General features: G+C 47.5%; 1 protein-coding gene across 1 annotated transcript in view; it reads right to left on the bottom strand.

Moving 5' to 3' along the window:
* Positions 1-24,486, bottom strand: part of UTP20 (UTP20 small subunit processome component) — a 1,022,377-nt gene that overhangs the window by 296,695 nt on the left and 701,196 nt on the right. Inside the window, exons 46-47 of the mRNA XM_086919130.1 lie at positions 22,840-23,006; positions 7,810-7,957 (exon numbers count right to left, since the gene is read on the bottom strand). Of these exons, the coding sequence (XP_086775256.1) occupies positions 7,810-7,957; positions 22,840-23,006 (315 nt within the window). The remainder of the gene's footprint in view (positions 1-7,809; positions 7,958-22,839; positions 23,007-24,486) is intronic.

Genomic DNA, 24,486 nt, shown 5'->3' with positions numbered 1-24,486 from the left:
TCCATTTAGCCGCATAACAAGCTCTAGTAGTGGGCTTCCTTGCCTCCCGAATGATGTCCATGCAATCGGGAGGAAGATTGAGGTAGCCAAACTCTAGGACTTCAGGAGCCAGATCGCCAGGTTGAGCTGTTGCGGGTCTGGGTGCTGAATGTCGCCATGGCTCTGCGTCAGAAGGCTGGGAGTGAGATGAAGCCTCTGATGCGGTACCACGGAGAGTTCCAGAAACGTGGTGTACCATGGTTGGCGAGCCCACGTTGGAGCAACCAGGATGAGCGTCATCGAGTGTTGCCTGAGCTTGCGTGCCACCAGCGGTATCAGAGGTGCTGGGGGAAAAGCGTACGCAAATCTGCCTGACCAGTTCATCCACATCGCATTGCCCTGTGATTGGGGGTGTGGGAATCTGGCGGCGAAGCTTTGGCATTTTGCGTTCTCCTTTGTGGCGAACAGGTCTATCTCTGGATGACCCCACCTTTGGAAGTACGGTTGGAGTACTGATGGATGTATCTCCCACTCGTGCATCTGATGGCTGTGCCTGCTGAGCAGATCTGCCATTTGATTGTCCTTGCCCGGGAGATGCTCTGCCATGAGGAAGATGTTCCTCTGAATGGCCCACTTCCACATGCTCTGAGCCAGATGAGACAGCTGTGGAGAGTGTGTACCTCCCTGCTTCTGGATGTAGTACATGGCCGTCATGTTGTCCGTCCGGATCAACACGACCTTGTTGCACAGATGTACTTTGAACGCCTTTAGGGCCATGAAGATTGCCATCAGTTCCAACACATTGATGTGCATCTTCCTTTGCTGAAGTGTCCATAGTCCCTGCACAGTGTAGTGGAGTACATGCGCTCCCCATCCCTGGAGAGAGGCGTCCGTCGTCAGGATGATCTGTGGGACAGGCTCTTGGAATGGTCGGCCCTTGCAAAGGTTTTGTGGATTCCACCAATGCAGAGAGTTGTACGCCCGACCGCTCACCAACACTAGGTCTGTCAGTTGCCCATGAGCCTGAGTCCACTGACGTGCAAGGCACTCCTGAAGCGGACGCATATGTAGTCTCGCGTGCGGGACAATGGAGATGCAGGAGGCCATCATGCCTATCAACTGCATGAACACCCTCGCTGGAAGCGAGTGTTGGGGTCTGAATCGTTGGATCAGCGCCTGGATACTGGCGATTCTCACTGAATTTGGCTGCGCAGTGGCTGCCAGAGTGTTGATTGTCGCGCCCAGATACTGTCGCACGTGGGCGGGCTGGAGATGGGACTTTGGGTAGTTCAGAGAGAATCCCAGATCGTGCAGGAGGTGAATGGTGCGTGACACGTGGTCTACGCACTGCTGTTCCGTCTTTGCCTGAATAAGCCAATCGTCTAGGTATGGAAAGACATGGACGTGCTGGCGACGGAGATGCGCCGCCACAGTCGCTAGGCATTTTGTAAACACTCTCGGTGCCGTGGTGACCCCGAACGGCAGGACTCTGAACTGGTAATGCTGGTCTAAAATCTTGAATCTGAGATACCTTCTGTGGGAAGGATGCAGGGGAATATGAAAGTAGGCATCCTTCAGATCCAGCGTTGCTAGGAAGTCCCCCTGTTGAAGCAGGGGAAGCACCTGCTGCAATGTGAGCATATGGAAGTGCTCCGAGTTGATGTACCAGTTCAGGGGCCTGAGGTCCAGGATCGGCCTGAGTGATCCGTCCTTTTTGGGGATCAGAAAATACAGGGAGTAAACCCCCGTTCCCCGTTCTTGCAATGGAACGAGCTCTATTGCCCCTTTTTGCAGCATGACCAGAACTTCTTGCTGCAACAAGGTCAAGTGCTCGTCGGACATAGCACGGCTTCTTGGCGGTATGTCCGGTGGAATGGACGTAAGTTCTAGACAGTACCCGTACTGGATAAGAGACCTCACCCACCTGTCCGTGGTGATGGATCTCCACGCCGGCAGGAACTGCTGGAGTCTCCCCCCGACAGGTGTCGTGTGATCGGGGGGAAGTGACAAGACGTCACTGCTTGTTGGTGGTGGTGGACCTGGATGCATTGTTTCCACGTCCCCTGCCTTTGATATTGTTGCCTCTGTAGCCACCCCTGCCCTTGTTGTTGTTATACGAGGACTGGGAGTTACCCTTGTAGTATTGTGTGGATTGGGATGCCTGTCCCCTTGAGGTGCCTCTTGAATTGGAGCGGCGAAAAGAACCACCCCGAAACTGCTGGCTTTGTAAAGCTCCCATAGATTTGGCAGTTTCAGTATCCTTTTTCATTTTTTCTAGGGAGGCATCCACCTCTGGGCCGAACAGATGGTCAGGATTCACTGTTTGCCCCAATATTGTGGTCTGTATGTCGGGTTTGAACCCTGAAATTCGAAGCCAGGCATGACGTCTAAGTAAAACACTTGTATTGATAGCCCTGGAGGCAGTGTCTGCCACATCTAGGGCACATTTGATGGACGCATTCGTAATGAGTTTACCCTCCTGAATGAGCATCTCCCCCGCCTCTTTATATTGGTCAGGCAAGTGTTGAAGGATGGCCTCTAATGTGTCATAATGGGCCCTATCATAACGTGCGAGCAGGGCTTGAGTGTTAGAGATCCTCCAGATGTTTGCTGCCTGTGCAGCAATGCGTTTGCCTGATGCCTCAAAGATTTTGGATTCTTTGTCAGGGGGAGGAGCGTCACCAGTTGTTTGCGAATTTGCCCTTTTTCGAGCGTTGGAAACCACCAGGGAGTCCAATGGCAAGTGTCCCTTAATATAAGTGGGATCCGTGGGCGCCGCTTTATACTTCCTGTCGATGCGAGGATTGACCACCCGCGCCCGGGTGGGCTCCTTGAACACCTCCTGTGCATGCTTCAGCACCCCTTTAAGCATTGGTAGTGTCTTGACTTGCTTTTCGGCTACCGAGAAGGTGTCGACCAAAAAGTCTGCATCCACTGGGTCTGAGTGCAGCTCGACGTCATGGTTCGCCGCAGCTCTCTCTATTAATGCATTGAATGCCGCCGAGTCCTCTGTCGGGGACGTCTTTGCGGCGAAAAGTTGAGTGTCCTGCCCCGACTGTGGGTCGTTTGTGTCGTCTCCTGCTGTCCAGGGCACCTGCTCCTCGTCCGGATCCGAGTACGCAGGATAGGTGTACTCGGCCTCTTCCTCGTTGACATCAGGCACGGGGGAATGGACCGGCGAGTGTTCCAGGGCTTGTGGAGACAGTGGTTCCATCAGAGCCGAAGAGTCCGCAGAGTACTTTTTGCTCTTGAGTGGAATCTTAAAAGGTTCCAAGGGCGGCTCCGATGTAATCTTCCGTTTGAGGAGCGACAATTTTCCGGTGTTGGCGTCGATGTGCACCTCACGACGTTCCTCCACCGCGAGCGGCTGGAGCCGAAGCTTTGACACCACCAAGGCAGCCTTCGGCGTCAATATTTCCCGAGAATGTCCGCTCTGTTTAGGCGCGAAGGCCTTCGGCGCCGACTTGGGAGGAAGGGTAAAACGAATGGGCGTTTGTTCCTTGGCAGGCTTCGTCGTGGGCCTAGGCACTACAGGGTCCTGGCTGGGAACCGCAGACTGCTGGATCCGCCGTAAGGATTCTCCCACCTTCTTTGTAAGGGATGCCGAGGGCTGAAACGACTCGAGCGACTCTTCGTCTTCGAGAGCTTGTTCGACGGTAAGCCTCTTCTTCGGCGCCGACGCCCCATGGCCTGGCGCACTGTCGGCGTGACGCTTTTTAGAAGCCGTCTTCGGGTCCGCGACCCCTTTCGGTGCCGACGCCGCCGCGTCGGATGCCTTCACCTTCGGCGCCGACCCAGATGGCTTCGGGTCGGCCATTTTGGCGCGGCTCTTGTGGTCAGCCATTTTGGCGTGGCTCTTCAAGTCGGCCATTTTGGGTTTCGTGGAAGTCGACGCCTCCAGAACCTTTTTCACCAGCGCCACTTTTGGTTTCGGTTTCGCATCCGAGGGTGCGAGACCAGTTGGCTTCACTTTCGGTTTCTTGTTAGAAATGTCCGTGACCGGGCCCGGAGGCGGGGACGTAGGACTGGTTGTTAGATCTTGGGTAAGGCCCGAAGGCGATCCCTCGACCTGGGCCGTATAACGGGGAGTAACCCCGGAGTCTTGTTGGGGATGCTCTTCGTCCGAGCTATCACCCATTGCGGGACAAGCCCGGTCGTCGTCCCCTACCTCGTCGGAGACTTCGTCATAGGCCTCATCACCCGCGTCGCCGGTCTCTTCTTCGGACGCGGGGCCAGAGTCCGATTCTTGTACGTCGTCTTCTCCCTCAACCGATTCCTGGAAGATGTCATCAGGTGGGGGTGCCGAAGCCTACAATTGAGCCTGGAGCCGATTAGCCCGGCGAATCTTTAAAGTTTTCTTACTCCTAAATTTCGAACACGCCATGCAAGTGTCCTCACGGTGATCCGGTGACAAGCATGTATTGCACACGGGGTGCACGTCAAGGTGCGAATATTTTGAGTGACACAGCGGACACTTCTTGAATGGCGTCCGCTCCATAGCAAGTGTGTAGTGTAGGCCCGTCCGCGTCGAAAGCACGTGGAGGGGCAGTAGGAGATCGGAGCTGAGAGTCAGTAAGAAACCCGAACGCAACTATACCGACGCCCAGCCTAAAGACCTTTTGGCCTCGAGTGAAAGTAGAACAAACTATCGGTCCCGATAGAGGGAACCGAAAACACATCCGAACCCGATGGCGGAAAAAAACAATCTGGGGATGGAGGCGATGCCCATGCGCACTGTAGTCCAGGGGAGGAGCCACCTATCTCGTGATACTTCGAAGACTCTTCCAGGACAACAATGTGCAATCATCCGGACCCAACACTAGGTGGCGGACTATGCACAGATATGAATTCAGCAGCCCACATGCCTCGAACCCAAAACACTTACATCTCACTCACTTATGCAGTGAAGGGTTTGATGCAACCTAAAGACCAAGCTCCAAGCAAGGAACTTCAAAGAACAGGAATGTAACTTATTCAGGAACCTCAACACCACTCACAAATTTGATAAAAACAATGCTTCATCTGCTCCAAAACATACTGAGGAGGCCACTAAGTAACAATTCACCTGCGAATGTCAGGGCCTTTCTCAGCTAGTAAAACGACATTAGGTATCTGTACTGTTAATGGACTTACAGTGTGGACCCCTAGATTTACTGTGGAGATGGCCTCAAAATCGGACTAATGAGTGGCCCTAGTATCACACAGGAGGCAATATATAAACTGACATTGCTATTCGCTCACATTCCAGGCATGTAAGTTTAATATTAAAAGTCTGGGGTGGAACATTTGCCCCTTGCTCTTTCGCAAGTTATCCATCAGCGACCACGTCAATGGGGGAGCACAGATCAGCAGCAGCAAAACAGCTTACCAGAGATGCCTGGCCCCATTGGAGACAATCATTTTCTGCAGAATGAGGACTAGAGGAGGGCCGGAGCAGATATGAAACATCCAATAGTGAGAGAAGGCATTTGTCAATGATCCCACGAGGGAAAATTCCAAAACGTCGAAGACATGGCAGTTCTTGTTTACCCGCGTTACAAATAGATTGATATCTGAAACTCCCTAGAGCTGAAATATATGCCGCCTTTTGCAAAAATTCCCCCTTGTAGTAACTGAAGACTGGGGGCTGTTGATATCCAAGATTCTACTTCTTCGCCACCCAAGCTGCTGACAGAGCTATTTCTTTGTCTTGGGCCCATTCAGCAGTACCATTGTCTCTTTGCATAGCAGTTTTGATTGCACTTATACCTGGCAGTCCAACAAAACTATAGTTTTCGAGTTGCGGGTAAGGAGCTGTTTGCCTAGAAAGTGCGCTCTCATTTCACATGAAACTAAACATCCCCAGGTTAGGCTTTTTCAGCCCTGCGGAGATGGATCAGGGGCACTGTATGCTGCTTTTATGGTGGTTGAAGAACCTAGCTAAAATGCTGTAGAACGCCGTAGAAGGTTAAAGGTGAATGAACAATCAACGTGCAAAAGAATCAGCTGGGTTATGAGAGTAGAAGTGTACTATTAATGCATTGTGATATAGCGCTCTTTAAATATGTGCATCTTCAACACTCTCCTAACTGGAGCAGTGTTGGGTTTGTCTTGGTGGATAGAAGAATGTTCCATATCTCAGCTTCATATATGGAAATGGCCCACTAACTTGTTTTTTACTTTTATACATTTCTTATTCTACAATCTGAAGGTATCCTGACTGCGGGTGTGGTGTGAGCTACCAGAGGTGGTGAGCGGATCTGCAAGAATAATCCTGAGGTAACTTTGAAAGCATGCCTTCTTTTTCACTGAAAATCCATATCTGTGCACAGGGGTGATAGTGGTGAAAAGGTCTAGCTGGAGTAAACTCTGGTACCACGCTTTTAGCAGCAAATTATTTATATAGTGATACCCAGAGCACATCTAGGAGGTGCAAGAGAACCAAAACAGTAGTGAAAACTACCTCACCATAAATGTAGAGTACTTCCTGTGCTGTTCAAGTATTTTAAAATCAAAATAAGCACCCTGTTCGTCACTCTAGGGCCTGGGACTCCTATTTAAAGGTCAACATCTTGAGTTTCTTCTTCCTGTGTAACTTGCTAAAATCTAAATTTATAATTGGGCAGACCTTCGCCTATCCAGGGCAATAGGAAGTACCCAGATAAACTTCCCTTCCCTTTAACAGAGAAAAGGAATAGTTCTACCACTTACTTGGCCAAGTGCACAGTAATTTCTTTCGAGAGGTTTCTGTGGGAGGAGTGGAAGGCGGCCTCCTAAAAAAGGGGAGGAAACAGCATAAAGCCACAATCTGTAGGACATACTAGTTCGAAGAAATTCCCTGTCACTCGAAGACGGCTGAAATGCCAGAAACCGGTCCCCGGTAGCTTGTTTCCTTCCCAGTATAAGAATTGGCTTGGTAGTTTGGTCTGCCCTGTTCCCATGATGCACTGGGCCAGGGTCAGACTAATTTGCATATGGCCAAGTTCTGAACTGGGATGGTGCAGTGAGCTAAAAAATGGTGATGGATCAAGCCCTGATCTTTGGACTGGGTAAGAGTGGTCTGCTTAATTCAGACACTCTGTTCATCACCACCCCCTTTTCTGAATCACTTCTGAAAGAAGGTCACAACAGTCCCCACACTAGTGAGATCTTATTTGCAGAATACAGCCAGCACTCAGAGACCTTTTACAGGATGAAAGAAAAGGAAGAAGACTCAGAATGTGTCTAGCAGCACACCTGCCACTGTATCGATCAAAAAGGATTTGCTGAGCATTATGATTCTGTGCCGCTTTTGTCTGTTACACTGACGATTGTCCCCTTTAAATTTGAAACATCGGTGTAAAATTTTGAAACAAGCAAAACCAAGTACTCGGAGGGCTGTGCAGCTCAGTAGGAACTGTTTCAGGGAATTAGTTGCTTTAGTACCAAAAGGTGTTAGATATCAAATGGCGTATTGAGCAATGTGTTGGTGTCAACAAAGAACACTCAGAAAGAGATACAAAAATGTTGTAAAACATTGAAGAAACAATTCAGAAATTTTGACAGATCTAGAACCAGCATCTGTGAAGTGAAATACATGAACTGTTGTTCCTGATACAGAAAAGCTTTTATCTGGTGCTAGATATTCAACACTGCTTTCAAAAGAAATCCGGATTCCATCTGGTGCCTGAAAAGGCTTTTGTGTAAGGAACCAGTGGGAGCAAGTATCCATTAAAAACAACAACAAAAAACAATGAAAGAAATGCTTGAATTTGTTGTTCTTGTACTATTGATTCCACAAGCATTCCGACATTCCGGGTACATACAGTGGAGTGATAAATCAATCATATATAATTACAGAATACTACTCACCCTGAGCCCAGACTCAACTAAGATGTACATATTGGTTCTGCTGCTAACAGGGGCTTTTTGGCCCCCTCTCACTGGAGCAGGGGGAATGAACAGGCAGCTTTGTGGTCTCAGACGGGGATCTGGAGGAAGATGAGCTGACTTTCGACTTCTGAAAATATGAACAGAAATGTTTTTTTTTTTATGCCTTGAATTCCAATAGATGTACAAAACACTGTAAACAATATGGGTTGTTTGAAATGGAACTACATGTTTGCTTATTAAATGATTTAACAGTTGCTTATACACAATCACAGTGAAAAACAGCAGACCCCTGTCCAAGTAAGGTGACTTTCGTTTTAGTTCACAGGGTGGTGTGTACACTGTTACATGGGGCATTCTTTGTCCCAATATCAGTCTGTGTTTGGTTGTGTTTCCCAAGGGGATGGGACTAATTATCAGAGAATGTAATGTAAATGCTTTATCTTCAGTAAGTATAGTGTACATTGATGTTGATGTGTACACTGATGTTGATGTTGCTTTCTCTAATTTCACTTTTTCTTTTTTCCCTAAAGAAATTCTATTCTCCCTGGAGAAGTGTGCCTCAATGGTTAGAGCGGCAGACCCTGATGCAGAGGTCTAGCCCGGGACCAGGGTTCAAATCCCGCCTCGGCGGGTCTTGGGCTCAATTTCAGCAGACCTGATAATTCTCGCCTCTGTGCCTATTCTAATCATGGATCCCACTCTGCAACTCTGGGCAATAGCTGGCTTAATCTCCACAATGGCCCCAACAACGCTAGGATGCCTGGCTTCAACTTGGGGGTGCCCAGGAGTGGGCACTCACAGGGAAAAGCCAGGAAGGATTCCACAGCGGTATGCGTACAAGCGCCTGAGATACCCCTTCGGGGGTCTATTCGGCGCGCTATACAAATACTACTACTACAAAGGAGATGTGTTATATTTAATCTATGTTTCTTTTCCCTGGCTGGGATTTCCCTGTGGCTCACATGGTGTCACTGCTAGAATGCTTGGTGACATCGTGGAATGTTGGGGGCTTGGCCTGTATCTCAACTGGCAGTTGGTACCAGGCAGGCTGAGTGACAGGGAGGTCACTCCTGGTGGGGTTTTGTATTTCCATCTTAATAACTTGACCTGCAACTCAACTTGAATAAAAGTAACCTGATTATACACCTGGCTTAAGGACTTGTATTTCCAACAGTCACATAAGACCCGCCCCGGTGCGCCTACGTCCGTTTTCTTCAGAGAACTTTTCCGCAACACAACACAGAACCACCAGGTAGGAAACTGTGGAAGCATGGGAACAGTGTGCGAAGAGCAGAAAAAACTGGAAAGAAACAGTGACTAACAACACCACCAGAGTAGTGTCAACACCGCAGAACACAAAGGCAGGGAAAGAAGACAGAACAAGTAGAGCCCTGCCCAGCCACCCTGCCAGCACATAGGCAGCCTCCCATCCCTGTGGCCCTGAGGCAAGGAACATGCGCAAAAGTCATGGCACACGGAGTAAACCTACCACCCCCATCCTGACAAAGGAAGGGAACCAGACCAGGATAACAAACGCCACCCCAACATAGAGGGCCTCCACCCACAAGGGAAAAGGGCAAGACATGGCCAGATGACCCTAAATCAGAGCATAGCAATGGAAGGAAGGGAGGGGAGGGACAACAGTGATAGAAAGCAATGCCTCCTAACCCTGGATTAGCCAGTGCAGCAGGGCACTGGCGCACCAGAACCCCATCCTCCAAACAAACAAAGGAGGAATGTACCGCCCCAGACGGAGCCACCCGTCAAGAACAAGAAGGCACTCACAGGAGACACAGCCCCCCACCGGGAGGAGAGTACAGAAGACCAACACAAGGGTCCTCGCAGAAGAGGGGAGGAAGGGCAGGCCATGAAGGAATCTGCAGCTAGAATCGTCTCTACCAGATACATTGTTAATGAAGGTAACTCGTACATCTGATAGAGACCACTAGCGGCAAATTCCTTCACTTAGAATAGATACCCTAGCAATACCCCCTGGGAAGGAGGGTCTGAGAAAGGACCCCACCAGCCAATACAGAACAGAGGGCCCCACAGGAGACTAGTTCTGTGGTCCAGGTAGAACCTCGTCCCTGCCAGGCAATGGGAACCCCCACAAGCAGAACCCCGCAGACTCCAAAAGGATGTAGGAGGGAGAAGAGGCTGAAGAGGCCAATACACTCACAGCAGAGGAACCAAGGGCAAGGCCGGAGAGGCCAAAGCACCACACTCCCCCACAAGGCAAACCAGCTTCCGCCCCATGCCAAGACAGGAAGAGCGGAAGAAGAAGCCTAGAGGACTCAAGCAAACGGGGGAAAAGAAGATGAACCCAGTCCAGATGGAGAGCAACCTGCCAAGCAGAACAGCGCCGGCAGTCAAAAGCTGCCAAAACAAGAAGAATAGCCAGAGGCCCCAGGAAGGCCGAGTAGGCAGCGGTCGGCAAGGGAGAACACAGGATCATCCCAGACCGCAGGGCAGGAGCAGGGAGAGGGGGAGATGCCCAGGCACGCCACTACAAGTGGCCACGCACACGACCTCAGGAAGCAAAAGCAACCTACATAAACGCCATGGAGAACAGAACCTCTTAGCAGAGCGCAAGCCATATGACAGCTACTACTACCCCACATAGGGTACGGTAAGTCCCAAGATATGGAAACCATCTTTGGATGAAATTCCCCAGCAGATGGAAAACCAAAGAGCCACGGGGAACAAAACACCCTCGTGGGAGGCTTGACAAGCAGCCCAAGCAAAGCAGAAGGCCTACTCTCAGGGCCAAGTCTGCGCAACAACTCCGGCAGAACACACACACAGAGGCAACAAAAGGGACGTCCAGCAGACAACTATGCCAAAGTTGTCTGCTGGAAGGACGCAAATGGCCAGAACACATACTCCACAGCCAGAACAACCGGCCTAAGGCCCAGAATCAACCAAACTCAGGAGTCACTGAGGAGGAGACGGAGGAGGAGGAGGATAAGGAGGAGGATAAGGACGGAGCCCAGCCAAGAGCCGTTGGATGGCAGAGTTGGCCGGGGCATGAAACAACAGGCTGCCATCAACGGAAGGTCGTTGAGTCGCTCCCGAATATTCTCAGGGAACACTCCATCCCAAAGCCAAGCATGGCGACGGAGAGCGACTGAGGAAGCCATGGCCCGGCCCAGCACCTCTGCGATGTCCAGAACGGAGCGGAGAATAAATACCGCAAGCTCCCGGCCATCCAAAGCATGATGCCGTAAGTACACCTGACCAGTCTCATGGGACGCTGCCAGAGACTCAGCCGAGTCCCACAAACAGGAGGAGGCTCTAGCCAGCAGACCCAAGGTGTTAAGGGCCTGCAGGGCAGTGCTGGTCGAGGTGAATTTGTTGCGCCCCCAAGAGTCCAGCCAGCGGGCCTCTCGAGACGGCGGAGTCATCAGTGGCAACAGGGAGGGAAAAGCAGTCCGCAAAAGGGGGCTGACGGCCGAGGGGTGAAAGGAAAGACACGCAGGGTCACGCGCAACCGGGAGGTGCCGCTGCAGAAGATGTTGAGGCACCGGATCCCCCGAGGCAGGACGCCTCCAAGCCCCTGTCTAAGAAGAAAGGAGAGAACCTTTAAAGGGAAGTAAGATTTCCCTCCCACCAGAGCCCTGGATGAAGGACCTCCAACAGATGGTCCGCCGGAAAGTGATACACCGGGTCATCCATGTGCAGGATGCCCACAGCCGTGGACACTGTGTGAGCGAAGGCCGCACCCGCCTCCTTAGGGCCCCGCGGTGCAGAAAGCAGCTCCTCCTTGGGAGACGGCTGCAAACTAAGGCGGCCGTCCTGGAAGTCAGAAGGAGCCGAAGAATGAGGGACCTGCCGCTCTTCCGATGAACACCTTTGCCTCAGGAAGGTCGGGGAGCCGCCCTTCGCCGCTGGTGAAAAAGACACCACACGGCGAACAGTCTCCGGGGAGGACGACATCAATATACAGGCTGCCTCCGGGGGAGAAGGAGTGTCCGAAGACGAATCTGCGGTACAACCCCTGTGCAGAGCTGTAGAGTCTGCTGCCTGAGCCAGGACATCAGGCGTCACTGGACAAGGTTCCTCCAAGTCACCCCGCACTGGAGACCGGATCGGAGACCGGAGTGCAGCTGGAGCGGATCCAGCCCTGGGGCAGTGCCAGGGCGGACCCGACCCCCGCCAAGGCAGCCATCTGCGTGGGAGAATGAGACAGGCCTGGGAAGTGACATTAAGCCATCCACCAACCGCAGCCCAGAATGAGGCGTAGATCGCTCGGCAACCCATGAGGCGTGCCAGGGACGATTCAACATCTGACTCGCCCTCCGACGAGGCAGCCGCCTGTGGGGAGGGACAAGAGGGGCCCAGAGAGGGACCAGGGGTCCACCCCGGCCTGCACCCGGAGTGGGACGAGGAGTGTCCACCGACCCCGGTGGCTCTGCACGGTCTAGCTGCTGCCGGTGCCGTAGCGGCGTCACCTCAGCCTTAGAAAGGACCACCCTGTCAAAGGACCGAGAGGGGCTCGGGGATGGGACCTGAGTCCCGGCGACCTCCCGCTATGCCACAGGGACTTCCGCGCCAGTTTGTGGCGAGGCAGAGACGCCGTGGCCTGAAGGAGGTGCCCCGGCGGAGCCGCACCCCAACAGCACCACATCCTCCAAGCCTGGATCTGAACCAGTCGGCGCCGCGGAGGGCCCTGCGCATGGCGAGGGATCCGCTGAAGCCCCAGGAGGGGAAGGAGGAGGGGACACCAGCGAGGCCTGCAAGGCTGTCACGTGTGTCTCCATTTGGACTCTCGACGCCACAACACCGGGAAACGGTGGATAGGACGACATGCGGGCCGCATCACCCGTAGAGAGTCCACGCCCCTGGCAGGCTGTAAACCAGCCCCCGGGGACAAACTGCGACACTTATCCACCGGGGAGGGACGCTCACGTGACATCGGAGAAGGGGGAGACCGACGACCACGGGCGTATCTGAAGCAGCCCACCCAAGAAGACCGAGGGGAGGACATCGACCTGAAGGGACGCGCCGGTAGAAGTTTCATCTAGCGCTCCCGCGCAACTTCAGCTTCAACTGCGCAATCAGTGGTGCTGTGGAGAAGTGTGGCTCAATGGTTAGAGCGGCAGACCCTGATGCAGGTTCAATTCCCCGCCTCGGCGGGTCTTGGGCTAAAAAATTCCACGGATCTGATAATTCTCGCCTCGGTGCCTATTCCAATCATGGAGTCCCACTCTGCAACTCTGGGCAATAGCTTGCTTAATCTCCACAACCGCCCCCACAACGCTAAGGATGCCTGGCCTCCACCTTGGGGGTGCCCAGGAGTGGACACCTCACAGGGAAAGCCAGGATGGGTTCCACAGCGGTATTCGTACAAGCGCCTTGAGACCCTTGCGGGTGAGTAGTGCGCTATACAAATATCAATTTACAATTTATTTCAATTTACAATCCTCCCCCAAACACCACATACAAACGAGGTGTGGGTCCATCGCCGACATGACACCCACAATACGTGCAAGTTTTGAAGCCCGAAGGCATTCGCACACTGTTTCACCAAAAAGAAATGGAAGAAAAGGGGCCCTAAACAGGTCAGTAGCAAGGATCGGATCTGCTTTGCATGTTGAAAAGGTAAAAACTGACGTAGGCACGCCAGGGCGGGTCTTATGTGACCTCGCTGATGTCACGTACGCGGACGACGCCTGGGCGGAGTCACGTGATTTCGCCCTGCTCCCGGCGCGCAGGGATGCTGTGGCAGAAAGGTTTCCGGATCCAGTCTCACGCCTGGGGATAATTCTACGTGAAGGAATATGCGGTTAGTAGTCTCTATCAGATAACATAACACAGACCTTCCTGAGGACTGGTCCCCTGCAATCTATAATGGTTGAAGAGAGACTAATAAAAATAAACTCTTTCACAGGGCTTAATAAATCACCAAAAGCTATGTTAATTGAATTAGGGTTTACAGTTCACATAGTCCCATAGGAAATACGGGTAAAGCAAATTAAGGCACCATTTCTGCTTTATTTCAGTATGAAACGGCTATAGAGAAAGTTCAAGAACTTTTCCTGTATTTAAAAATCCAATTGATTGGCCAAGTCAGATTATTTCCAACTATTTAGGAAATAAAACCTTCTTAGCAAGTTTAAGGTAATTAGCCTTAATTTACAGCTGCTGCTCTGCCTGGAAAGATGTGTGAAATTCCTTCCAGAAGCTACACAATAGACCACTTTGATTGACAAGTACACTTGATTGGGCAGGGATGACCAACATGAGCTCAGCTCCTTATTCCAGGTGCAGACTGCTGCCACTCCTGTTGGAAGAATTCTGCACAACAAAGCTGTCTGAAACGCATGTAAAACGTGCACTTGTAAAAGGGATCAAACAAGTACAGATCACAATCCTTATGCATTTTCCTCTGGTTACTGAAGGACCCTGCTTCGTCTCAATAGGCTTCTGTTTCATTCTGTTGTGGGTCAAGGGCTTGCATAAATTTGGATTTTGGTGTTAGATGTGGGAGCACATTAGATATTTCCATAGTACGGTCTCACTCAGACTCCCAGTTCTGAGGGCTGGGAGACTATTTTTGGCCATTTTGAATTTACCCTAATACATTAAATTGTGGGCCTATTTACAGTAAGCCATACAGGAACTACTGAAAAAGTATGTAGATGAACTAGGAGTCTTTTATGGTGTCCCCTACCCACAGGTTGGTGAACTCTACAAAGTTGGACCCACACCACTGTTGCATCTGAAAGGATTCCAGGCAGACTGAAGCAGTTGCATTTGGCACCTGTGAGAAGGACCCAAGGAGAATGTCCACCTTTCACTTGAAACTTTAGTAAAGGTTTCCTTCAGAGCTCCAAAAACAAACAAATAAAAAAAAATAGCCACTAGTTCCACAGTGTCGGTTTGGATTTCAACTTCCTCCTGCATGAAGCTCTTCACATCTAAAAAAAAAAACTACCAAATCCCATTCTGAGTTGGGACTTAACCTCAAAAGCATGAGCAACCTGTCTAAGGTATCAGGACTTCGGATCCATGGTGGCAGCTACAATTTTAGTTTCAGCAGCGACCGGAGTGGAGAGAAATTTCCTGTTAAAAAGGTGCCATTCCCTTTCTGAAGTGGGACTTAAAAACGCCTCAAACTTTTTCACTTCCAGTCTTTCAAAAGAACCAATCCATTGGGTGCATTCGACCTGGGCTCCATTGCGTTTGGCCATAAATTGCACCTTGGTCTGGTGGAGCTCTTGACTTGCATTATGCAATTTATCTTTCTTGCCAATTTTTTACTTTAACTCTTTAAAAATTCATAACTCCTGTTCTCCTTATTTGATTTGTGATGTTTTGGTCTTATTCTACTAAAAAACTCTTTATCTTTATTTTAAAATGTACTGTGGAGTTTTATTCCGTTTTGTGTGACTTCTTATACAGTTTATGCACTGCATAACCACTTTACACATTCACTTTGATTTAAACCTGAACGCTTTCTGTCACATTACCAAGGACTGAGTAGAGGTTTACCTAATTTGAGTGAAAGCTAGCAGGTGGTAGCCTTATACTTTGAGGTGGACAAGTACTACTTACTTACTACAAAATGCAATTCACAAAATTATGAGCGTAAATCTCCACCTCTTCTATCTTATATGTGGGAGATTCTCACACGTACATTTACTGCTTACTAGTAAATGTGGAAGAGACATGGGGAACTGCCTGGACATGGGGTACACTAAATGCGAGTGGTTAAGGGAGGACTACAGAGAGAATTATGGAGCACTAAGGAGGGATTAAGAGTAAGGTTGGGTGGTAAACTCTGCTTCGTTCGCGGAGTTTGCAGAGTTTTCTGCACTCTGCGGATCTTGCGGAGTGCAGAAAACTCTGCTTCGCTTAGTACAGCGGGGTTTTCCCCCGCTCGCGAATGGTACGTTCGTGAGCATGAGCTGCCGCTTGGGTAGAATTTCTACCGAGCGGCACAAAGACCAGCGCCAACAGCAGTTTGCACTACACTCCGCCACTGGTGGAACTTCATGGAGTTTTTTTGTAACTTCGCGGAGTTCTGCATAGCAAATGTCCAGGCTTAATTAAGAGAGGCACAGACAACTTGCACAAAAGAGAAAGCCGACTGCTGTTCCTAAAATGCACTTCTAAAGGTACTACAGACAAAAAGGACCTAAAGCAATTGCAAATGTTCTCCAGCTCAGATTCAAGTCCAGCACCACACATGGTATTTCAACACCCTCTCATACAAAATAATGGAGGCAGGGACGTAAAATAGAATCCCTTAACAACCAATGTTAAAATAGATTAACACAGTTAAACCTTTTTCAAAAAACCTGAATGTTGAAAAAATAAATAAAAATTAAACATTTATGACAAAATGTTTGAAGAACCTTTTTAATTTGAAAATAAAAGTAACTTTATAAAAACAATAACATTAATTTCCATTAATGAACAAACAATAAGCATTTTACTTTTGGTGTAATTTTTAAAACATTTAAAAACCATAATTTAAATGACTTATTACTTAAAATAATTAAATGTTAAATGTAAAATTAATTTAATAGCGCATTGGCTTTTTAATGTGGTTATTCTTTTTAAATAATTATATACAGTTCATTTACATTGAAATTTGACATAAAATGTATATATTTATTTAACATTTTCCCTATAGTTTACCATGGGGAGATCCCCACACACCTACACATGTAACTTACTCACAAGTGTAAGTTGCCTTTGTGAATAGCCTGGTACATGCTCAGCCACAACAGTGTTTACGACTTGCCAAACAAGCAGGATATGTTCCTTTTATTACAATTCTCATCAGAAACTTTCAGTTACCGGCCTTTTGATTTCTAATTGAAGCAACTAAAAACACAGGTTATCTCTGCTGACAGGAGAGAGTGTAAAGCTCACCTCAATTTTTTGTGGAGGCAATGCTGAAACACCAACAGGCTCATAGAGCTTTGGATGTCCCAGTCTTTCTGTAGCCAACCTGGAGAAGATGGTCAGCTCTGATCCATAATTACTAGGCTACTAGGCAAATTGTTTGTTGGAAGAGTGGAAAAAGTGAGTTGCTACTTGGTTGCCTACCCAAAGTAAGAAAACCCAGAGTAGGGCACAGGAGGGACTTGAGACTAGTCAATTTGTTGCGGAACCTAGAACTAATTGCAATACAATTTCTGTGAGTGGATTCTTATTGAAATTTTACAGTATAAAACGACGGTGAAAAGTCTACCACTCTATCATGACGCGTTATTCCAATATGGCGGATTTTTCAAAATGGCTGCCCATTATTTGAGATATATGGTGTAACTGTTTATATGCCCATGTGTGGTATAATTTTATATGTTTTTAGGGACGGGAAAGTCAAAAATAACATCAGAAATTGTTTCTGATGACCATAATATCAAATAATCGTGGACTATGTTTGTATAATTTTTTCGTTGACTTATATGACAAAGTGTGAAGGAACGTAAATATTACAATTAACTTTTGAAATAAAAAGTTTGCTATTGTTTGTGTTTTGTTTTGTAACTGTTGTTATTTTTTGTTTTTTTGTAAATCAAAAATGTTTCATTTATGTGTTACAGATTCTTGCGAGTTGCTGTGAGATACAGTGAAAATGGATGTAGAAAAGTGTTTCATTTGTGATGTGGTGTTTCAAGAAGATGACAATGTATCTGTACTCACTGAAAGAGGAGTGACTGGAATTGAAAAAAACATGCACGAGAGAAAAATATCTAAGTTTCACGTTTGTGTTGGGCAGAAAGTTCACAAGAAATGTAGAGCACGTTTTGTTAACTTGAAAACTCAGTTCCAGGGGAAAGAATCAGATCCCACAACTTCTCGTGTTCTACGGTTGTGTGAAACCCCGTTTGATTTGAGAAAAAATTGTTTTTTCTGTGGTACTGAGTTAAGTTTATACTTCAGGGAGAGGAAAAAAAATGTGTGGTTTAATGCACAAATAGTTAAAGTCAAATCATCAGTTTTACAAAAATGCAACAAACGCAATGATGAATGGGCAGACAAAGTTAAGAGACGTATCCACAATGTGTCTGATTTACATGCTGTAGATGCATGTTACCACAAACAGTGTTCCGTCAATTTTTATACTGGAAAATTAATTCCCGGGCAGTTCATTGATAACCCTCCAATATCTTCAGGTCGACCAGAGGACTCAGTTCACCAGGAAACTTTTCTTTAAGTAGTTAAATACATGGAGGAAAATGATGAAGAACAAACTACTGTTAAAGAACTTGTTAATAAAATGTGAGTATTACTGCCAGAAGATAGCGAACCATACAGTTCGAAGTATATGAAACAAAAACTCAAAGAGCATTTTGAAGATGAAATCTTCATAGGAACAGTTGCAGGGACTGTTGATGTTGTTACTTTTAAAAGTACAGATGCTCATGTATTGCAAGAGTACCACAGTAATAGCCATGAAGAAATTGTATTGCAATTAGTTCCAGGTTAGCTCATTTTTTTAAACTAATTTGAATAGACTAACTTGACAGCAACATGCCAGCACCAGATCTGGATGACTGGTAAACTAGCTGATTGTCATTTTCTCCTAGTCTCTACTATTGGTGTGCAGTATTTGAAACAGCAACCCTGCCCTCAAGCCTTTCCTACTAGTGCTGCTGCACAGGTAAGAAGTCCTAGGGAAGAATTGATTTAATCTGTTCAAACCGGAAAGCCTAGTGATGATATCTATTTGAAGTTGTATTGTTGCTTAGTGCTTTTGTGGAGTGGTGTGGCTCACTGGTTAGAGGCGGCAGACCCGTAAGCAGAGAACGGCCCGGGACCAGGGTTCAATTCCTGACGCGGCAGGGTCGTGGACCAGGGTAAAAAACGGACTTGACAATTCTGGCCTCGGTGCCTACTCTAACCAGGGAACACACTCGGCAACTCTGGGCATTAAGCTTGCCTCATCTCTACAATGGCCCCCCCACAGACGCCGGGGATGCCTGGTTTCACCTTGGAGATACCCAGAAAGGGACCATCTCACAGGGAAAACCAGGACGGGTTCCCCAGCGGTCTTCAGCGCCAGGATACTCCATGGAGTCGCAGTGCGCTTTACAAGTACACCCACATTTACATTTTGTGAAACAAGAGATAACTGGCCAAAAACACACCTCTCCTGATGAATCTTTGCAGTGCCACAATTCTATTTGTGGGGAGTACAGAAAGTTGTCAGACCCCATTTGGGGGGTGGGGGGGAGGGGGTGGAGTGGAGGGTGTCTGGAGGAAGGAAAGGGGAGGGGGTCGGAGGTCAGAAAGGGGCTATTGGGCCTCAGTTGAGGTGGTTGAGATATTTGAGATGTGAGGTGTCCTGTGGTCCATCCTACTATGGCTCTGCAAATTGGGACAAGTACAACCCTTTCTCCACTTCAGCCTTAGAGTAGTGTTGGAGAGCAGTCCCATGCCTCACAGGGAGGTACTGCTAGGGTAGGCGGTAACAAGCTCAGTACTAATTAGCCAACTAACAGACACAATAACTTCAATGTTTAGCCCAGTGCTTGTACTTTGAAAAAACAAACCACTTTAAATACACAGAAGCAATGGATCCTACACAATTCAAATACGAATGAAGTGTGATAACTTTGATCATGATTCACTTGTAGGGCAACAACCCGCCCTTCTCTTTGCCCCCCCCAATACGCTCTCTGCCACCAAGGTGACACTATTTAGAACGGTTTCCTGTGAGTTTTGGTAGAAGCGTGAATAAGGCTCAGGTGCAGATTACTTTGTCCCACAAATCACATATGCAATCCGTTTACTATTAAGTCTTGTTCTTACCCAGTTGTAGAGGCCAGAAAATGAGTCTTTAATCATCATGCTCACCTCATGTTCATAGTACCTCAATGCTACCTCAGGTGAGGGCCTGTGGGTGGCTGTGATTAAATAAAAAACAGTTGTCTGGTAATTACTATGCCTGTGACCTTTATTATCTATAATAATCTAAAAGTTATAGGCCTTTGTATATGTTTCCAACGGGCAACCAAGCGCATTCCTTGTGCCTCTGATTCATCTTCATTCTTGTTTCTTATTTTTCAGGGAAAGCCCAATGGTATCTCCATCCAGGTGGCGTCGCTTAGGAAGAATTTGAATCTCGGGTAATCTGAAGTGTACCTCACATATAAAGAGAAATGAAATAAACCTCTTTGTCCGACTCCTGGTCTTTATTTCTTTACAGTTTCTTCTTTTCCTAAGGGACCCTTTTCCACGCCCATGGTCTAGCCCCACCATGGGAGAGTGCAGCGAGACAACAATTAAGAACAAAAATCGCAAAGAATCTCAACATCCTCCTATTCTGGGCTGAACAGTTATTGGCAGGTTTCAAGGTGCTTGGGATAAGAATCCCTTAACATTGAATATATATTGATTACTCCTCCTCAAGCATGGCGAGCACTATTGCTTCAGCCGACCCTGGAAAAGACCACCCCTCCTCTGACCAAATGTCTTGGTTCTCCTCCAAATCTTTTCCTGTTGGGTCACCCTCTTCTTCCATCTCCTTCAGGGGGCTTCCTGGTGTCACGGTCCTCTGTCTTGTCTTTGCTTCTTCTTGCGGACTATGTTTTTTCTGGACTCGCTCTCTTTCCACACTCCTCATTGTCCCATGCCTCTGCTTCCCTTTCCGTCCAGATCCTTTATGAGTCTTGCTGTGTAATGAAGAGTGTCTTTTTTTAGATCTTCTTTTCTTCTTTACCCCTTTCTCTTAGCCTGTCTTCTCTCTCGATGGGTCTCTGACTCTCCATTCTTTTCTCTCTTTTTAAGTGTTCCCCTGGACTTTGTCCTGGCTCTTGCCTTGGCTGACTCCCTCCTCCCAGTATTTTACTATTCTACCCACCTCTTTACAGGGCCTGCAACAATCTCGTACATCCTCAGCAACAGCAGATGGAGAGGTCAGGTGCAACTTGTGTCTTCCCTAAGCATTGCCGCCCGGGTGCTGGATACCTCCCAGCAGGCTTGAGTGAGGCTGTACGGGCACACTCAAAAGCCAAAGATTGTGAACACACCGCCAGGCAGCTACAATCTGACCCTGGTCTATCCACATAACAAGACAGTCACAGCTCACTATAGGGCAGTACACACAGTCAGGCAGTTGCTGTGTGCCATGGACCAGAAAGCAATCAGCGATTGGAAACATGCCCTGAACAGATACACAGAGTAAGGCAGCTGCAGCTCGGCACGGGCCAATACACGTAGCACAGCAGTGGCAGCCCTGACCACGGCCAAAACGCAGTGCAATGTAGCTGCAGCCCCGACCTGGGCTGACACATACGACAAGGCAAATGCAGCCCAACCTGGGTGGATACACACAGCAAGTCAGATGCAGCCTGCATCGGGCCCAATGAGGAAGGCATAAACATTTTCTACCTATGACAAGTATGATATTGGGCAGAAAGAGGAGTAAGTTAAGGTTGGCAATCTTGGCTCCTGTCATGCACAGATACATTGTGGGGTGCCAAAGGTCCTGCATTTTGGGTCACACCACTTTTAGCCTTCTCAAAGGACAAACAACTCTCAATCTTTCAGGCATTTATGAATTGTCAAAGAGGTATCTGTTGGTGCCAATGGGTTAGCAGCTGCAGGACAGGGGAGGTCCTGAACTAAGCAGCTTCAGCTACTGAGATGCAAATTCAGCCACTTGCTGAGATTTAGCACTAAATGTGCAAATGAAAACCATGCTTGCTACCCACTATGGGAGCATCTGCTTTGTGTTTGTTTCTCCCATTAATCCGGTTTTAAATTGCTGACAGTTCAGATTAGTTGATCGAGGCACAGAGACAGTATGCTGCAAAGACAAAATTTGCCATATTATTGGATTTTGGTGCATACACTATGAGACTAGGCACTTCTCCACTGCGCCAGGTAATACCCAGTCCATTTATACCCACATGCTAACTTGTAGATTTTACACGGATTCTAAATACTCCCGCTTGCCAAAAAGTGATCATGGGATAAAGCTCAACAATTGATTGCCTAAGGGCACACAATTTGGCCCAATGGGATGCCAGGATTTAAAAAAAACAAGTCTCCCGCTTCTACACTTACAACAGGCCCACTAGACCACAACTTGGATGGCATATTTAGGTGAAGTGTAAAAACTGAGATTAGATGTGAAGTATTCTAGGTCTATGGATAAAAAGTACACATAGTACCAGGAACTGTGGTCATTGGCGGCTACTGGGTAGTGCTTGTGATATATACAGATATTCACCATTGGTGTTTCAAAGCTTAAGACTATCTCATTACTTTAGGATATCAGTTATCAATTTCCTAAAAGTGTGTCTCAAAAGTTGCAATTGCAAGCAGTCAAGGCTTACTTCATGAGGGGGAAATGAATTAGAATTTAAATATAGTATGAGTAGTAATCACACACTATAAACAATCTCCTGTTTAGTTATATCTTTTACAATGGACTGATTTAGTGGAGGGGGTTTAGAATGAGACACCAAAAATGTGCTGTGAAACTTATAGCCCCCCATTCACCAATAAATGTCTTCTGGTGTCTCCCTAAAAGCAGAGATTCACTGTGTGCAGAACGTGTCTCTGCACGTCCAAAAGGCCCTGTGAAGGGGTAATGGAAAATTGGGCACCTAAGGTAAGTTACTGCTCTGAGGCAAAGGGGCTTTTGCCTTGGGCTTTTTTAGCCTCGCTGCGTTCTTTTTTTTTACCAGGGTTTGGAACTTGTCCTTCCTCGAAGGACTGATGCAGCTGAAAGCATGGCACTGTTGTATGACTGTAGCGTTTGCTCCTCTTCTTCTCTGCTAGCACCAAAAAGGTATGCTCCCTGCAAAGGGAGCACTTGGAATGGGAAATCAAGAAACAAAGGTCTGAGAAAGCTGCACAATATTTTGTTTTACATCTATTAAAACCTGAAAGTTATTCCAGCAACATTTTCCAATTGCTACAGTTTACCTTAAAATATTTTCTGCAGACAATTTGAAAAAGTGTAGCATTCCAGCAAATAACAAGGTCACTTCAAGCAGGAACAGTAATATTGTAAAAGGTTGACGATATGTTACTCACTTTGTTTTCTCTGTGATCAGTGGCAGATTTTCGCTAATTAAGCCATGGCTCAGAAGCAGGATAGATTTTGCCGTCATTTCTTTGTTTGCTATCAGCCCAAACATGATGCGACGTAATGTTTCATGCACCTTACGAGACCGCTTCAGGCTGTTTGTGTTTTCGAGAATCTAGAGATCATGAAAAAGAATAATAATACTAACTTTGAAATTAAAACATCAGACCATTTAGCTAGATGTTCTTTCAATCATTTCTTAATGTGCTCACAGTATTGAAAGATGAGATCATCTTTAAATGTTAAATTATGTCACATACGAAAACTAGGCACATGTTCCGTTTGTTCTGTCACTTTTATCACATTTTTAATTCCTAATTATATGATTTACTAATATTTTTTTTGCATTGTCTTTTCATATAGCACTATGTAACTATAGCATTCCCAGTACACCATACTGCAATATGGTGTACTGGGAATTCAACATATACTGTAAATGTACTGGTAATGCAACATACTCTTGCAATACATACATTGCTTTTTTCCATTAGTCCATTTACCAGTTTTATGAACAGTGCACTTTTTGTGTGGCCACTCCTTCAACAAACGGTTTTCTAACTTCGCGTATATATCTCATGCTTGTAATGTTCGCAGCATTTGCTTTAGCCATGTTGACGGTGCATGCTGAGGCGCAAAAAGATGCTACGTTTTGTATATTACTGATGTGGAGTTTTTCCACGTTAACCTGTGGCACTTAAACCCTGAACAAAACCAGCAACATTAGCAAGCTAGAAAGCATACAAAAAATCATTAAATCCCAAAACAGCCTTGTTCCACTAACAGCAAGGATGCTGGTTTCTGCTTGGAAAGACAACAGTCAGAAACAACCAACATGCCTTGGAAATTTATTTAACAGTTGCCTATAATTTACCTATATCAAAGGTGGACTCAGCTTGCTTCCCAAAAACACAGAATATGGTTGTGGAGAAAATGGGAGTTTCAAATATATCATATCAAACATGAAATTAGATAAACTTTAAGAAGAATCCAGAAGAGTTGTGGTTTAAGACTGATGGGTTGGGTAAGAATCAGGTGTCAGATGTTTGTGGCTGGTCCTGTGAAGAATGAGATCCTTACCTTCGGTAACGATGTATCTGGCAGAGACGATTATAGCCGCAGATTCCTTCACGTAGAATTATCCCGAGGCGTGAGACTGGGTCCGGAAACTTTTTTGCCAAAGCATCCCTGCACGCCGGGAGGCAGGGCGACACTACTCGACTCCGCCCCAGGCGTCCTCCGAGTACGTGACGTTAGCGAGGTCACATAAGACCTGCCACGGCGCGCCCACGTCAGTTTTCTTTGGACAACTTTTCCGCACCACAAAGCGGAACCACCAGACTAAAAACTGTGGAACCATGGGAACAGAGTGCGAAGGGAAAAAAAATTGGAAAGAAACAGTGACTAACAACATCACCCAGAGGAGTGTCAACACCACAGAACCCAAAGGCAGGGAAAGAAGAAGAACAAGCAGAACCCTGCGCAGTCACCCTGCCAGCACATAGACAGCCTCCCATCCCTATGCCCCGGAGGCAAAGAACATGCGTAAAAGTCATGGCACACGTAGTAAACCTACCACCCCATCCCGACCATGCAAT

The sequence above is a fragment of the Lissotriton vulgaris genome, chromosome 1_1 (genome assembly GCF_964263255.1).
Source record: "Lissotriton vulgaris chromosome 1_1, aLisVul1.2, whole genome shotgun sequence".
NCBI lineage: Eukaryota > Metazoa > Chordata > Amphibia > Caudata > Salamandridae > Lissotriton > Lissotriton vulgaris.
The sequence above is the reverse complement of the archived record's forward strand: the minus strand, read 5'-3'. Positions and strand labels throughout refer to the sequence as shown.